The sequence below is a fragment of the Fukomys damarensis genome, unplaced genomic scaffold (assembly GCF_012274545.1).
Source record: "Fukomys damarensis isolate Sample0158 unplaced genomic scaffold, DMR_v1.0_HiC HiC_scaffold_4, whole genome shotgun sequence".
In the NCBI taxonomy this organism is placed as follows: domain Eukaryota; kingdom Metazoa; phylum Chordata; class Mammalia; order Rodentia; family Bathyergidae; genus Fukomys; species Fukomys damarensis.
In genome coordinates this window covers 16,007,889-16,025,697 of record NW_022900916.1, presented here as the reverse complement: position 1 = coordinate 16,025,697, position 17,809 = coordinate 16,007,889, and the positions used below count along the sequence as shown (strand labels likewise).

Below are 17,809 nucleotides of genomic sequence, written 5' to 3'. Positions count from 1 at the left end.
TCTCCTCTTATAAATGGAGGACAAACTTATCCAGAGCAAAGATAAACTGTTTGTTCAGTCTTTAATTTTTAACTCCACTTCTTCAGTCATAGCAAAGACATTCCCCAAAACCAACATAGTTTTAATTTAAAAGAAACTTAATTTTGCTAGAGGAAATTGGGTAGAGAGGTGCGTAGTATGTAAGGATGCTGTCTAGAATATGAGTTTTGTATATTAACATCAGAAGGCTGGCCTTCGCAGTGGAATATGTAACAGGAACGACAGACCAAACAAGAATGTAAAATCATGCAAGAGGAGCTAGTCTGGGCCAAAAAAAAAGCAGGAGATGAAGAGAAAAAGTAAACCTGACTAGAGGCAATGAAACCCTGAGATTTCAGTGCACTTCCTCCCCAACTGATCTGTCACTGCTGCAATGTGATGAAGTGGCCCCCACAAGGCCAATGCACTAAAAGGCTTGGTCCCCAGCCCGTGGCACTATTGACAGGCAGTGGGACCTTGAAGACCTAGAGCTTGGTTGGAATCTTCCGGCCTTAATGGGAGTCATGCCCTTGAGGAAGACACTGGAACCCAGCTCCCCCTTCCTCTCTCTTTTGCTCCACAGCTGCCATGAGGCAAGCAGCTTCCCTCATCACACGTTCCCACCTTAACGTGCTCCCTCACCACAGATCTAGAGCAAGGGGGCCAACCAACCGCGGACTGAACCCTCCCAAACCGATTCTCAGGTGATCTGTGACCGTGACACAAAGCTGACTGACACAGTCGTGTAGTCACCCAACTTGTACGTGCCGGTGAGGTGCAGGTTGGCAAATGAGGAGGTGGGGGCGGCTCTGTCACAGCGACAGATCTAAGCAACAGGGGTGGGCTGGGGGTGCGGACTGTAAACGGCCAGGAGAGGCAGCAAAGCTGCTCAAGTGACCAAACAAGTCGACAAGGAAACAGAACACGTGGGGAGCGTGTCAGGATTTAGCGACCCACTGCAGGAGCCCCTACCCCTGGGGGTCCTATTCTCCACTAGGAACGCACCGACATACATTTCTAGGAGCCCACCCAGACCCCAAACCTTCACACGGAGAGTTCTTATAGGTCCTACATTTTTGTGTGAACAATGTTTTATAACCTATATATTTTATAATGTGAAATTTGTTATTTTAAGTGTACTAGGCCGTGGCATTATTTATATTCATGATCCTGTGCAAACATCGCCACAGTTATTACCATAACCTTTGGTCATCCCGGACAGACACTGTACCATGCACCCATTAAGGAGCAGCTCCATTCCCCGCAGCCCGTGGTAGCTTCTACTTTCTGTCTCTATGGATCTGATCATTTTAGATACTTCATATGAGTAGGGTCATATAATATTTTTCCTTTTGTACCTGGCTGTTTTACTCAGCATGATATTTTTAAGGTTCATCTGTGTAGTAGCATGTATCAAAATTCCAGCCCTTTTTCATAGAATATACATATATATATTTGAAATTAGTGGTTCAATAATAACTAGTAAATTCATCAATATTAAAACATATAGTTCGAAAGCACTTTTCAGTAAATTACAAATGGCTAAGAAATAGCTTTCTTCCATACTATTTTTCTGAAGATACACCTAAAAAATATTCAGATAATCCTCATTTAACAATCTCCCTATTTAATGACTGCTCAGACTTAGGATCAATGGGCAATGCATGGATTCATGATCCATTATTTTTGTACAGTTCTGTTCATCTTGTTTATAGAGCCTCAGTTTCTTTTTTGTATAGTACACCTTTTTATATGGTACTATAATTTTTGCTGATTGTACTATAAGGTACAGAACTATAGTTTTATGTTGTTTTACATTTCAGAACTGCATGTTAAGAGTTTTCCAAATAAAAGCAAAATCAAGTTGGGGTTTCCTTCGACCGTTTATTTGTTTTGAATTTTGTAATATACACACTATATACAACTCCTCATTTAGTGACCAATTTACTTAGCAACCTAGCTTCAGGAACTGACCTATCAGTCATTAAATAAGGAATGTCTGTATATATTATCATGACTTACTGGTTAAACTGATAAAGTTATAATCTCAGGCCTCAGGTTGTGGAGGCTACGGTGTCAAACCTAGGAAATATCTACTGTAGCCTAAAGTCCTATAAAAGAATAAATGTTTTTAAAGCATGTCGAATATCATATTAATCATAGTGATTGTCATAAAAGCTGACATCCCTTAAATGTTATTAAAATATGGAATTTAGAGTACATCCATAACTTTAGTTTTGGCTGGCTGACTACAGCTGGGTGGCAACATTTGACATTTAACCTACAGTTTTTATACCTGGGTAATAAACTTAAACCACACTGGCTTCATTTTGTGCCTTCTAATGTAGAAGATAGTTTTAAAACAATTAACTTGATGGCTGCTATTAAAATATTATGATTCAGAAAAATTCTTGTTCATTGTGTCATACCCCAAAAATAAAGTTATCAGGATAATCACAAGAGCTTATCATCATTTAGAAACTTCTGGCAATGTATCAACTGATTAAAGGTTAGCAATGCAAACACAGATCCTGTGGGTGTTTGCAGCAGTGCACGCAGGAACTCACACATCAGATCGTCCCTTTAGGGGGATGGAAAATTCCAGAATATATGAGGCAGCTAAACACAAGTAACAGCAACAAAATCCTTCCATGTGTCTCTTCTACAAGGCCTGTGAGCAGGGGGACACTCAAGTTATTACAGATAATTAACTATATAAAATAAAGACAAGTTACTCTTAAAGAGATGAGTGCCCTTGAACTCACAATAGAGGCCGCGTCCCTTTAGATGCACCTGGTTTTGTGGGTCATGCTCCCACAGTGTGACACACTTACAGGAAGACAGCGTGCCTGCCACAGCATCCAGTTATGGAGGTAACCCACTGTGGAAACTCAGCATTTCTTCCACAGAATAAAACGAAGGCTTTACTATCACTACTGCTTCCAGCAGAATCTCAGCCAGACTAGATGTCATCAGGTCTGAATTCAGCAGATTCCGATGCCGCTGTGAGACATCCTCTTCTTCCACATTACATAATATATACCAAGTTAGCTTCGCATAGTGAAAACAATGTGACTAGGAACACGACAACCCAGGTCTCTTCCCAGTCACCTTTCAGCTGGTATGAAGATGGGTGACTCGCCTATCCCAGATGGGACTGGTTGAACCACGGTAGACTAAAGCCAGAAGTGGCATCAAACACCAGAGTCACGATGTAAAAAGAAAAATAAGGAAACTAAGGTTCAAGAGATTAATGATTGGTCCCAGATCATAGAGTAGATAGTTGAAAAGCTGAACTGGAAGTTATTCGTGATAATTAAATAGACTGCTGCATTTGCATAGCAATTGCATGATACCATAAATGTTTTAGGCAAGAAACACTTTCAACTAATGGCAGGCATGAGTCACATTATCACCAGAGTGTCCCCCTCACTTAAAGACCTGGAGATCCCCTAATCAACTATTGTATTTTACAGATGAAATCCTAAAATCACAGCAAGTGGAGTGAGAACTGAGGTCTCTTTTTACTTTGGGGAAAGAAAGTTCTTTTATGTTTTAAAACTCTTTATAAATTATGAAGGGTTTGAAATGTAATTGGTGGAAGTTGAAATAAGCAATTACTGTGCATTGGGTCTGAGGGACTGCTGTAATTGTTTATTGTGTTTTTTTTAGTTTTTATTTTCATTACTGCATGTTTGCAGTACATAACGATGACCTTCAGCGTGGGGAGCTGGCACACCAGCATGACACATCTCCATTCTTTTTATGTCGGCTTCCCCTCCCCTTCCTCCCCCCTTGCTCCATCTCTGGGTCCCCTTGGAATGATGTAGCTTAATGATTCTTGTGGGCATTTTGATTTATGGTTGGTGTAGGGTGATGAAAGACTGGAATAGTGGCTGTTTTATGCCTAGATCTAAAGTTCAGGACTTAAATCCAGTAAAGAGATTTGGCTAGCTTTTGCAGTTGAAAAGGACTTCCTCGTGACATATATTGTGAGATGCGGGACAAAGGTACTTCCATTCTGGGTCTAAAGGTCTAAGTGCAGCATTGAGAATTGCACTCTGAACATTAATGTAAGTGTGACCCGCGCTGCTCACACAAGCGGGACTGATCCAAAGCAGTAAGACTATACACTAGCAGTAATGACACAACAGAGAGATATACCCTAACTTACAGAAAGTTTGATGTTTATACCTTGGGGTTATTTACCAACATGAGTCACATTATCACCAGAGTGTCCCCCTCACTTAAAGACCTGGAGATCCCCTAATCAACTATTGTATTTTACAGATGAAATCCTAAAATCACAGCAACTGGAGTGAGAACTGAGGTCTCTTTTTACTTTGGGGAAAGAAAGTTCTTTTATGTTTTAAAACTCTTTATAAATTATGAAGGGTTTGAAATGTAATTGGTGGAAGTTGAAATAAGCAATTATTGTGCATTGGGTCTGAGGGACTGCTGTAATTGTTTATTGTGGTTTTTTTTAGTTTTTATTTTCATTACTGCATGTTTGCAGTACATAACGATGACCTTCAGCGTGGGGAGCTGGCACACCAGCATGACACATCTCCATTCTTTTTATGTCGGCTTCCCCTCCCCTTCCTCCCCCCTTGCTCCATCTCTGGGTCCCCTTGGAATGATGTAGCTTAATGATTCTTGTGGGCATTTTGATTTATGGTTGGTGTAGGGTGATGAAAGACTGGAATAGTGGCTGTTTTATGCCTAGATCTAAAGTTCAGGACTTAAATCCAGTAAAGAGATTTGGCTAGCTTTTGCAGTTGAAAAGGACTTCCTCGTGACATATATTGTGAGATGCGGGACAAAGGTACTTCCATTCTGGGTCTAAAGGTCTAAGTGCAGCATTGAGAATTGCACTCTGAACATTAATGTAAGTGTGACCCGCGCTGCTCACACAAGCGGGACTGATCCAAAGCAGTAAGACTATACACTAGCAGTAATGAAACAACAGAGAGATATACCCTAACTTACAGAAAGTTTGATGTTTATACCTTGGGGTTATTTACCAGACTAACCTTAATGTATACTTTGCAGACTAACCTTAATATATTTACCATCTGTGCTATTGCCAAATCAATATTGGTTAAATAAAACTCTTACCACGTAGGTCTATTTTCCAGAATCCTTCAGGTCCCTCCCCTGTGCATATGAGATGAATTTTTTGTGGCTTCTGTTTGTTGTATTATCCCAAAATACCGTAATTATCCCAAAATACCTTGCTAATGCAAGGCCTTGCAATAAGTCTTCTTTGTCATGATCCTAATGATTGATGAGTTTACCTGACATTAGAGGAGCCTTGTTCCCTGAAAAGAACAGTCAGATATAATACACCATTAAGATAATAGTTGGAGGGGCTGGGGATTTAGCTCAGCAGTTCGGTGGCCTGCCTTGCAAGCGCAAGGACCCGAGTTCAATCCCCAGTACCAAAACAAAACAAAGATAATAGTTGATATTTATCCTTGTCTTTTCTTCTAAAACCTTAAGATTGTTGAAAAATGCAAAATAGTACAGTGTTGATCCGTGTGTATGTGTATGTGTTGAAATTTCTCCCCAAATTTTTCCATCAGGCTACTTAGACTCACCCAATCCCCAGTTTAAATTCTAGAACCCTTAACTGCTGAGGGAATCAGTTTTCCCCGCAGCCACGTTCCGCGCACACAGTTAAGGACAAAATAATCAGAGGAAGCTCTGTTCAGAGAGAAAGGAAATATATTGAAAACTGCTCCGTTTCTGTTCTATAGTAGGAAGAACTAAATCACGACTCCATTCTAAACCTCCCGAAAAACATAAGCACTTTGCACTCCTACTTTGTTATTGAGTTCGTTCGTACCAGTTACTCACACGATGCGGTCACCACCTTGGTGGAAACATGACCGGATTCCAAGTGCGAGGAGAGAGTCCTCCTCTTCAGCGAGAGGTGCACCGGATTCCATCTCAAAGCTACTTACACGGTAAGTGTGGAGACGAAACTTACCGAGCCGAGGTCTACGATGAAGCAGTCGCCCTTGTTGAAACTGTCCCAGCTGAGACCAGTTACTCACACGATGCGGTCACCACCTTGGTGGAAACATGACCGGATTCCAAGTGCGAGGAGAGAGTCCTCCTCTTCAGCGAGAGGTGCACCGGATTCCATCTCAAAGCTACTTACACGGTAAGTGTGGAGACGAAACTTACCGAGCCGAGGTCTACGATGAAGCAGTCGCCCTTGTTGAAACTGTCCCAGCTGAGGGGAACTTCAGTGGCCCTGACCACTCTGCGCCCCTTCACATGCAGAAGCCTCTGGGCCGAGAGGTCGTTGGTGAGAACGTGGTTGAGTCCCGACGCCACACCTCCAGCCTGACCGCGGGAGGAAGACAGAACAGAGAGGACATCCATGAGGCATGGCCAGGGGTCAGCAACAGCTGTGTGTGCCCCAGTTGGGCCTGAAACTCCAAAATAAACAGCACCTGAGCGCCTGACAGAAGTGAAATACGGGGAGAGAATTCCTTGGTAAATCAACAGGGTTGTTTCTTTGTTCTCTGCTTGGTCTCTTTCTTTTAGCATTTCAGTTTCAAACTGTGAGGGCCTTCAGAGGAGAAAACCTTAATGCATAAACAAACGAACGAACAAACAAATGAAAGAGCCACAGCTCTTGCCTTTTGGGAACTAGTGATTCGCAAAGCTTAATGCGTGAGAAAGCAGGCAAGGATTTTAGGGAAGAGGACAGGAGGGGGGAAAATCAAAGGTAACAAGCACAGGTGACAGCAGCAGAGGACGGGGCAGCCGGCGTTCCCACTGTCACGCTTTGGACAGAAGGGCCGTGCACAGCTGGCAAAGGAAGGGTTTCTCTTATGGAGGGTGTTTGAGTTTACTTTGTTTTCTGGTAAACAGAGTTTATCAAACATGCTGGGACTAGGCAGTTTTAGCTTAAGTGAGGATAGATGCGGTACCTGACTGCACATCCCAAACTGGGGTGGAGGGTGGGACCGCCCTGTTGATTATCCCCAAAGCAGTCTGTGAGCAGTGCAGGCTGTGAAGAGTTAACCCCGCAATTGGGTTGCTTTGAGAATTGAGTCTGACCAAAGCCTGCATGACCAGATAACGGGGCAGCCAAGGTCAGAGTGACTCACACCTAAATTCCATTTCCAAAATTAAGAATGCTTTGTCCCTTTTCTTACAAGCCTTGCCTGCCTCAGCAATGTATCCCTAGCAACTATGCGTGGCCCTCTTGCCTGATCCTAGGATGTCACCAGTAAATATCAGTGGTTTTGGATGGCCCGGGTCTTTTGCTGCTGGCTCAGCATTGGCCATCCTGGCTCCTCATTTCTCTCTTTAATTCTGTCTTTAAATTTTTCTTCTTGCATGTCATCGTAACACTGGCCAGGAGATCAGAACCAGCCATGCAAGTCTCTAGTAACAAAACGAAACAGAACAAAGTAAAACAAATGCAATAGCATTGAATCAAGGAGATGCCGAAGAAAGAAGTTATCTGTATCAACTACATCTGCTTGCACTATCTTGATATTTTACCTTTTTATAGGCTTTTAATGAAATGTTAGTAACTGTTTACTTGCATAATAAATTATGGAGTACTTTGCATAACTAAGAGGCAATGTAAACAAAACTCTGTCATTGATCAACAAAAGACCTCCTAAAATAATGGTATTAAGTAATCCATAGAATAGTTTGACTTTCAAGTTTATTACACAAACATGTACAGTGAATCCAAAATAATGGGTTAAGCTACATAGGTAACCGATAGCACATTCTTTATTTTTACCTTGACTTTAAATTTCTACATTATCCAGGAAAAGGCTTCTATAAATAGAATAGGCTAACTGTTGATTCAGCATAATTATAACCTCAATTTTCAAGAAATATAGGCACTCATTTAATGACTTAGTTATGTTTCTGCAACTGGGCCATTAAATGAATTGGTCATTAAATGAGGAACTGTATATAGTGTGTACGTTATAAGACTCAGAACAAAAAAAATGGTCAAAGGAAACTCCAACTTGACAGCCTTGCTTTCATTTGTGTAACTCTTATGAAATACTGTGATGTATAATAGAACGTACAACTACAGTACTCTGCAGTACAATCAGCAAGACTTACAATACTGTATAAACAAGGTGTACTGAACCAAAAAAAAAGACAAGTATGCACTATCAACAAGGTGTACGGAACTGTACAAAAAACAAAGATGGGTCATAAATCTCAGGGGTGGGTTGCAAGTCCAAACAGACGCTTCAGTTGCAAGTCAAAACAGTTGTTAAATGAAGGTCTAGGTCATTAAATGAAGGATATCTATATAATTCCCAGCCCATAACTTTGCACAGATTACCACATTTCTTATTTGAATAAAGTAAGTATTATGCAATAAAATAAATACAGGTTTCCATCCATACACTACTGTTTGGAGCCATTTTTTATTTTTTTAATTAATAGAAATATGTTATGATCTGATTTTTTAAAAACAGTAAATAGTGTGATCTTAAAAGGTTATAAAATAGAGTATGCTTAACGGTCAAGCTGTTCCCACACATAGATCTATCAGAGTGATATATAGTCAGAAAAATTAGCATTATTCTAAAAGTAATTTTGTCTCTAATGTTTAATGCCAAAATGCACAAAGGAAAAACTGTATGTTGCACATACATGTCTGCATCAGACAGTAAATAGTTCTTCCATATATCCTGTGAATTAGCACTAGAAACTTCCAGCTTTTCTCTACTTTCACAAGGCAAGATCTTGAAAAAAAGTGGATAATCCTGGGAACCAGCGGCACCATAAGCACAGTTTTGCCAGCTGACAAATGTCTCATGGTCACTGCCTACCACACTAGCTGAAGACAAGGTCTTGTTGAGCTTGCGAAGAGTATATTAGAAAGAAATTTAACATAAGGGAGCAGTGTAAGTATCAATCCTCTGTCACTGCTACCAAGCTCTCAAAGACGTCAGAGAGAAATGACAGACATCGCCCAAAATGAGACAGGAAGATGACCTGTTTCCTGTCTGAATCTTGGCATCTGGCAGTTTAATCTGATGTTTGCAGACTTGCTAATGGCAGAGTTTGTCAAGTTTGGTCCACTCCAAATAAACTATTCCAGACAGTAAAGTTAAAATTAAAATTCTGTCCTGACATATGAATCATTTATTTATGTTAAGAGCATCACAGAATAACAATTATCAATGTAGGCCCTGGAATCAGACAGTCACTCTGTCACTTACTAGCTTGAGGCCACTCCAAGCCTTACTTATCTTGAAAGAGTAATAATGACAGAAACCGAATGAATGTCTATATTAAATGTGATAATACATGTGAAGTTATTAACATGTCCCCATAAGCTTGAAGTTAATACATGTATGGGGATGAAATTCAGTATACTATATTCATTTTTCTATCGTGTATGATAATTTATCTCTTTCTCCGTATTTCCTCTCAAGTATTGTTGCAACCACAAACATTCACACTGTACAATGTCACTAATGATAAGATAGCCAACTGATTGTCTTGCTATAAATAGCAATCTCCAATAGCAATTCACAATCTCCATTTGTGAATACCCTTTCTGAAAAACGTTGATTGTGATCTGAAAAACGTTGATTGTGAAAAATGTTTATAGCCAAACGTTGTTTGATTTGTGGTGATCTTAATGTCAGTAATTAGGACACAATTCTCCAATAACTGTGAAATTACTATTTATCATGTCCATTTTTAAATATGCTTCCAGAAGTTTGATTTCAAGGGTCCTGCTAATAGCCAGCAGGATTAATAATGTAAGTCCTTACTGATTATGTACTGTATAGGTCTTTTATTATTAAATCTGATCCTTAATCCTTATAATAGCTGTTATATTTACAAATTATACATTTGAGGAAATCAAGACAGAAAGTAAGTACCTGCCCTAAGGCAAAGAGGTTACATATAGAAAAAAATGGGTTCCTGACTAGGACTACACCACAGTGTCTGCTCTTACATAAGGATAAGCAATTGCTCATTTAAAATGTTAGGTTCATTCACAAGAAGGAAGTTTTTGGATCACTTGACATAAACCAGAGGAACTCATGCGCACAGATGTTTAGAATGGTTTGCATCCTGATGTGAGATAAAAATTTCAAGAGAGACAGGAGAATTTACACTTGTTTTGTCCTGATTTCAATGGAATCAAAAAATAGTCAATCAAGGATCTGACAGATAAAGGTAGAAACAAACAGTCATCTCGGCAGGCAAGTTAATAGGTACTCAGAATGCAGTTTAGTTGTGAGGCTTTGGGCATTCAGAGGGGTGTGCAGGGCACCTGCTAGAGCAGGTTTGCTTCTGAGAAGGCTGGGGTGTGGAGGGGCTGCCCATGCTCTCCCTAAATACTCGCAGCCGGGAGTGAGGCTGGTCTGTAACACACTCAGGGAAAATTCCAGAAAGACCAACTCTCCTTTGCTGAAAGGGGGAGAACTATCCAGTCACTCGTGTTAGCTCATCATGTTCAGACGTGGTGCCGATGGATTGGTGATTCGGCCCGTCCACATAACCGTGGGGCTCCCGTGTGAGTATGTGCATCTCAGTCTGTGTGGCTGAACCTTCAGCGCGGTGGTTTCCTTAGTGTCTGGACCACACTGTTGGGTATATGTGTACAGTTCTTTGTAGGAACTGACATGATAATTGCCGTGAACGCTGTGCTAAGTATTCCAAAGCAGTGGAGATTCTGAAAGCTTGGCTTACTGGCAGAAAACTCAGAGACTCTCCAGAATAGCAGAAATGAAAACTGCTAAGACTCCGGTAAACAAAGTTAGTCGTTATTTATTTAATACTTTAATCATAATTTAAAGAGCAAAATAAAAGGAAACAGGGAGATACATAGACTTTTTTCAAATTAGAGGAGACCAAGAGATGATGGGAGAAGAAAAGAGGGGCAGGGTGATATATGCACACCCATGTTTATAGCGGCACAGTTTGTAGCGGCTGAAACTTGGAAACAGCCCAGTCACTCAACACCCGGAAAATAAAATAAAATAAAAATGCTAAGTAGTAAAATAACAACAATATATTAAAAGGTTTTCTGGTGAAGACAAAACCAAAAACCAGCCTATCAAAATAAGTCAGAATGTTTAGGTACTGTATCTCCAGCAGGCAGTGGGGATGGAGCAGTGGACGAACTGATCAAAAAAAGACAGGACCAGGAAAAAGAAAATCCCAAAGGTACCCTCGCTACACTTTCATTCTCTGAAGACACAGGGGTGGTGAACAGCAGGACAAACTGAAACGGTCGCGGGGAAAGTGTCTCAGAAAGGCGCTTACCTTGTACTTCAGACCTCCCTTGAAGTAGCCCACGAAGTCTGTGGTCTCGAAGCCCTGGAGCTCCCTGCTCTGCACCGGCTTGCCCCCTAGGTAGTCGTCCATCTGGACAGTGAAGATGGCTGCGGCTGTGCTCTCATCCTGCGAACACTCCTTTCCTGCCAGGCAAAGGATAGCGCCTTGGTTATCAGGCAAGCAGCAACAGTAAGGCAGAATTCTTGACGTGAAGGAAATCGGGAGTCTTTTCAATTATGTATCACTACCACACATAGTCCTCTGCAAAATCTCTTTTAAAAGAATCAACATACAATATAAAATACTGTTTGGCAAATAACTAAAAACTGGATTTATTCCTTTTTCCAATTCCTTTAAAAAATTTTAAAGAAACTCTGCTGTCTGAATATGCTTATATTTTAGTATGACTCAGGAAAGCATTCCTTTGGTACAGTAAAAAAGATAGGAAAATATTTCGGAATTGGCTCAAGCTTTATTTGCATTAAACTTTAGGCTTCTAATAATTCACTGTGTTAATGTGGGTCATAATCAAAAGCTTCAGGAAATCAGGTGGTTTTTAAAATAAGAAATGAAAAGAACTTGAACTTATATTCGTGTTTTAGCCTGTTCCCATTTCACTATCTTACTACTTTGGTTTGTTCAGAAGGAAAAGATGGAATGAAGGATCTAGTACAGCAACATTTACTGAATGCTAATGTACCTGATATGGTCCCAGGAATTTAGCACACAATATACCCTCAATTTTCATAATTCTGAAGCAGATCCCATCCAGGCAGCTTCACTGGGGTAGAACAAGATGTTCTAAGAACCAGTGTCTGCAGGGTATGGATCAGGGGCAAGACCATCCCAAGGACTAAATTTTATCAAATTTGATTTGAAACTCTTCAAGAGCGTGGTGAGGCAGTGCACACCTGTAATCCCAGCCCTCGGGAGGATCACAGCAAGTTCAAGGCCATCCCAGACTACATAGCAAGCCTCTGTCTCAAAAACAACACAAAAAAATAGCTTCAAAATCTTTGCTACCTCGGAGCCGCACAAAAAACTCACAAAGCATTCTAGGAAGCTAATAGTTCATTGCACTGTTAGTGCCCCATAGTGGGCTACACACTGTGCTAGCATTTCACACTAACGCTTTTCAAGCAACCACATGAAGCAGAAGCTATTTTCTACCCTGTTACAAGACAGAAAAAAAAGAGGCTTACAAGGGCTGAGCAACTTTTCTGAGGCTAGAAGGCGACCTTTGGCAGAAAAAGACCCAGATGCAGGTTTGTGTGAGCACGAAGAGCAGACTCTTAAAGAAGTACAATATATCAGTAGATTCTTTTTTATACTACAATTCTCATTAGTAGTATAAAATCGTGTGGAAGTCAGGATATATTAATTCCCACAAGATAACTGATGCATAAAAGTTTAGAAAGTGCAACAATAATATAGTTCACCTCAACCACCCCAAGGAAGTATTCTACAATATCGAAGAAATCAGTGACCTATATTAAAGAAAGAATTCTGTTTCTTCACAATTCCCCACTCACACTGAATGGCAACTTATTCAAGGACCTTCTCAGGCAAAACTTTGGCAGCTAGAAGAGTATGAGATATGAGAATAATTTTGTCAGTTTCTGTGGTCAAAGGTCAGTGACACAAAATACACATATGCAAAGGGCTGGGGATTTAGCTTGGTGGTGCCACCACCTGCCTCGCAAGCATAAGGTCCTTAGTTCAATCCCACGTACAAAAAAAAGCAAAAATTGCGATTTTATACAGAGATGCTTTAGGAGAGAACTTTAAGTCAAGGTTAATAAAAAGGTGTCCACGATGATGTACTTGCCATATCTGCCACAAATATCCTCACCTCACTACAAGTTGAAACTCAAATCTTTTTACATAGATATAAATAGATAAGCAGAAACTTAATGAATGAATGGGAATAAATTAAATTATCCTCTCATTTGCTGTGTGTATATACATTGGTAGGCCACAGAAGATCAGTATGAATACCCCACAGTTCTTGCCCAAAGGCATTTGAAAGACCTGAATGAAGCCAATACCAGCCTTTGAATGTGAAAATTACCATCAGATTCTGCTGTATAATGATGAAATTCTACCAATTATTCAGAAATGTAGGAATTCCGTATGAAATTCTGCTGGTGACTTCCTTTGGTTTTCCCCCCTGTGAATTCTATTATGACTTCATTTGTTGTTTCCCTAAGCTAATTTTACCAGTTGTGTTATATTATGTTGTATTATTTTATATTGATATGTTGTTATACTTGTATATGTGTGTAAACCTTATAAATGGGGGGGCATGTGAGGACTCTGTATCCAAAACATACATGAAAAGAGAGGTTTAAACCTAGGTTACTCCAAGACAGTGAGCACTTCAGGAATAAGAGTAGTATCTACAAGTAGCATCTACAAAGAATACAGAGCTAACATAACACTTACATTTTCCTCATAAGATCAAGAGCAATAGCAATCATATCCACATTCACCATTCACTGAGCACAGCACAGGAAATTCTAACCACCACACAACAATACGGTAAGAAAAGAAACAAAGAGCATGCAGATTGGAAATGAAGAAATAAAAACTGTCTCAATTTAGTGATCACAGGATTGTCTGCAAAGTAAATTCTAAGGAATCTACAAAAACCCTCCTGGAAGGGTCGGGGATTTAGTTCAGTGGCACCGTGCCTGCCTCTCAAGCAGAAGGTCCTGAGTTTGATCCTCAATACTTTTAAAAAGAAAAAACCTCCTGGAATTAGCAAGTACATTCGGCAAGGATACAAGATAAGTCAATTAAAAAATGGTCATGCTTGTACATAGAAACAATGAAAACACAGAAGCTAAAATTTTAAATGTAATGCTATTTATAATTGCTATAAAGAAAATGAAGTATTCAGGCATATATTTATCAAAACACATATGGTATCCATCTGATTAAAATTACAAATTGGTAATAAAGAGAAAAAAGAAGACTAAAATGTAAAGCACAATGTCCTTGTATGAGAAGGTTCAACAGAAGAAGGATGTCAGTTCTCACCAATTGATCTATAGTCCTAAAGCTATTCTTATTAAAATCATAGGACATCTTATGATAGACATATACAAATAAATGAAATGTATATGGAAAGACGCAGGCCCTGGCATAACTAAAGCACTCCTGGCAAAGGCACCTAAGGAAGGAAGCATCACTCTTTCTGTTATGAGGGCTTCCTATCAGCTACCGTAATAAAGCTTGGGTGGTATCAGCAAACAGACACACAGACCAACAGGCCCAGTTTCCCTCACCATGACGTCTCATAAAGCTGCAGTGTGATTCAGTGCTCTGTAGTGTACTAAGTTCCACACGTATGGGTACCGTTTTGCGTGGAATCTCACGGTGAGGGTATTCATACCAACAAATTCCAGCTCTCTGGTTCACACCTCCCCAGGTTTACATGTACTCGCTGATGTGTGGGTACAGAATTTAGTTGTACAGAATTTTACACGTGTGCAAATTCATAAATCTGCCCTAACTGAAGTCAAGATACTGTAGAGTTCCACCGCCAGAGAGATCTCTTGCCTTGTCCTTCAGTACACTCCACCTGACTCCTAACTGCTCCACCTCCTCCCTATCTATCTCTAACCTCTGGCGACAAATCTGAAGTTGTTCCACTTCAGAGCTAGTGTATAGATGGAATCCTACAACACATTTTGGCCCTTTTGTAAAACTCAACATAATTCCCTGGGGAGATTCACCCCACTTGGAAATCTGTAGTTGGATCCCTTTCATTGCTGAATAATACATTTGCTATGAGCAATTATGCATAGGTATATATGTATGGAAATAAATATTCATTTCTCTGGAATGAATCGCCATTAATGAAATTTGTGGGTTGTATGGTAGTTGCATATTTAATTTTGTCCCTTTTTTCTTGTTTTGTTTTGTTTTTTTAGATAAGGTCTTGCTATGTAGTTCTAGCTGGTCTTGAGCTCACTATGTAGCCTAAGCTGACCTCGAATTCATGGTGATCCCTCCTGCTTCACCCTCCCAAGTGCTGGGATTACAGGCATGTGGCACCAAACCTGACCACGTGTTTAATTTTGTAAGCAACTGCCGAACTCTTTTCCAGAGTGCTCTAACATTTACATGTACCACCACCCCACAGCCCCAGCAATGTTAGTTATCCAGTTTCTCAGCATCCTCACTCACTTTTATATGGGTTGTGTTGTATATTATAATCAATCCCCAATGCCTTGCACAAGACCTAACCCAGACTAGTCATAATATACATGTGTGTTGCTTCAACATATATTTGTAGAAAGTTTAAAAGTGGCAAGGAGAAGACCTGGGGATTTAGCTCAGTGGTGCTGTGCTTGCTTGGCAAGCACAAGGTCCTGAGTGTGACTCCCCGTATCAGAAAAAAACAAAAACAAACAAACAAAAGCTGGTAAAGAGAATGGTAGGGGATAGGTATTTGTAGCACAGATTGAGGATGTGGCAGGGACCCACTCTCTAACTATTCCTGCTCACAAAGTTGAAGGACCCAGAAGCAGAAGGTAGGCGCATTTAAACTGCTAGGTACAAAGCTGAACTTTTTTAAGGACTCACGCAAAAAAAACTCTTGAATTATATGCAACAAATTCGTACTTTCCGTACATTAAACATATAACATTAACACCAAGTGGCGCGTGGAATAATCTGAGATATGCAAGGAGGTTACAGAAACTGAGAGACCTGGAGAAATGAGTCCCACTCTATTCTCACTCATGATAGGTCCCACCTCTTCCTGTTCCCCTTTTTTTTTCCTCCTCCGTCTCCTGTTTCCTCATTTCTGTGCTGTGTGATTTTCTTTCCTAGTCTAATTCCAGCTTCACTTCTCTTCCTTCCAACTGATTTCCTGACTCCTTTTGATCAAATATGCCTTTCCCCTGAAGTTTCAGTTCTCCTCCCTGGAGCTTTGTCTCAAACCTTCACTCTGATGAACCCTTGTGAATTTGTCTTTAAGTCTTAGAGGAGATTTAGATGAAATTCAATTTGCTTAAGGAGCTCAAGTAAGAAATGCTGGACAATTCCCTCTTCAGACCCTGTCTACTGTGTAAGGTTTCCCACCTCCCCATGATTTTCTCTTGCCTCCAGAGCTCTCTCAAGGACCTTCATTTACCCCATTTCCACCCTGGCCTCTCTGGGTCTCTGTAACCATCTCACAGTCGCCACTAGAGTTACCTCACTCTCTCATCGCAACGGTCAAGTGATAAAGTCTCAGGGGAGTTTTGTAAAGTATTCATCTCCCAAAGGGCCTCACACAGTGCTATTTTGTCTTTGAAGTGGGTGGAGCACTAAGCAAATAATAAAGAGTTAAAGTGAGCCTAAAAACCACACCAAATGTGATGCTTCAGGAACCTACGTGGGTAAGAAAAAAACTTGTGGCTTCTGTTCAAAGCCTACTCGACGTAGTTAGACGTAACTGCTGTGTACAGCATACAGCAAAAAAAAAACTTGTCTTCTGTTCAAAGCCTACTCGACGTAGTTAGACGTAACTGCTGTGTACAGCAAGCTGTCTGTCACATTTTAGCTCCCCCCAATGGCAACTACAGCATCTCAGAGACTTCTTCACTCCATTCACAAGCACAGATAATATACTAAGACTCTGCCGTTCTCTGGTATAAAATATAGATAGACCACTATGCATTAAAACAGAACAGAACACCGACACAGCAAAGCGGAAATCAAATTGTTTCACACTCAGCTTCAGCCTCCTCCATCACCTCACTCAAGCACAAAATTGCAATCCCAAACGCTGGGGTTAAAACTGCTGTCGCTTCTGTGTTTCTTTCTCACCAAGGCCCGCTCCGGGTGTCTGCTAGTGCTTAGCCATTTCTCAAAGTTTCCTATTTACTGTGTTCAGATGCTAGGAATAAAAATGTCAGCTTTTCAGAGACTTATCAATGCTGAGTGTGTGTGGTTTTGTGTATTTTCCTCTGAAATAAGAATAAAATTAAAGAAACACAAGTAGAAAGGAGGCAAAGCTGTTTTCAAAAAAAAGGCCAAAAGGCTCAGACCCGGGGCAGGCTGTTGGACAGGGTGTGCCCGCGGGCGCTGGACCGCACAGTGAGAGGGTGGACACAGGATGTTTACCAGGAGAAGTAGAAGGTGGAAAAGTGGGACATACAAGCCCCAGTGTCCTGAGAGCCTGGCTGGAATGGAGCCCACTGTAATTACTACCGAGCTGGGGAAGGGACCCATCAGGGCCACCCTGTGTCCTTGTTGAAAATGACTAATAATAAACTAATTTTTAAAAGCAGCCTGTCTAAATAAATAAATTAGCCATATAGAGTTATTTATATGGTTAACCCCCACCCCTGCGAGAACTGTTGGGCAAACAGAACCTTGATTTAAAACAACCCGGAAAACTCATCCCCGAAATTAATGGAAAAATACAAGCTAGAGGCCAAAGGCAGCAAATAATAAGTTAATTTATTCACACACACGCTCGCGCGCGCGC

At 40.6% G+C, this 17,809-nt stretch overlaps 1 protein-coding gene across 4 annotated transcripts in view; it reads right to left on the bottom strand.

Moving 5' to 3' along the window:
• The window catches only part of Scin (scinderin), an 819,415-nt gene that overhangs the window by 771,662 nt on the left and 29,944 nt on the right, over positions 1 to 17,809 (bottom strand). For 3 of the 4 annotated variants that reach the window (XR_004514640.1, XM_033756972.1, XM_010643372.2), the window contains exons 2-3: positions 11,311 to 11,465; positions 6,211 to 6,372 (exon numbers count right to left, since the gene is read on the bottom strand). Coding sequence is in view for 2 of the 4 variants with exons in the window: in XM_033756972.1 (XP_033612863.1) it covers positions 6,211 to 6,372; positions 11,311 to 11,465 (317 nt within the window). In the remaining 2 variants the exon portion in view is untranslated. Of the gene's footprint in view, positions 1 to 6,010; positions 6,059 to 6,210; positions 6,373 to 11,310; positions 11,466 to 17,809 lie in introns of those variants that run through there. The other variant, XM_033756974.1, reaches the window with a different exon arrangement.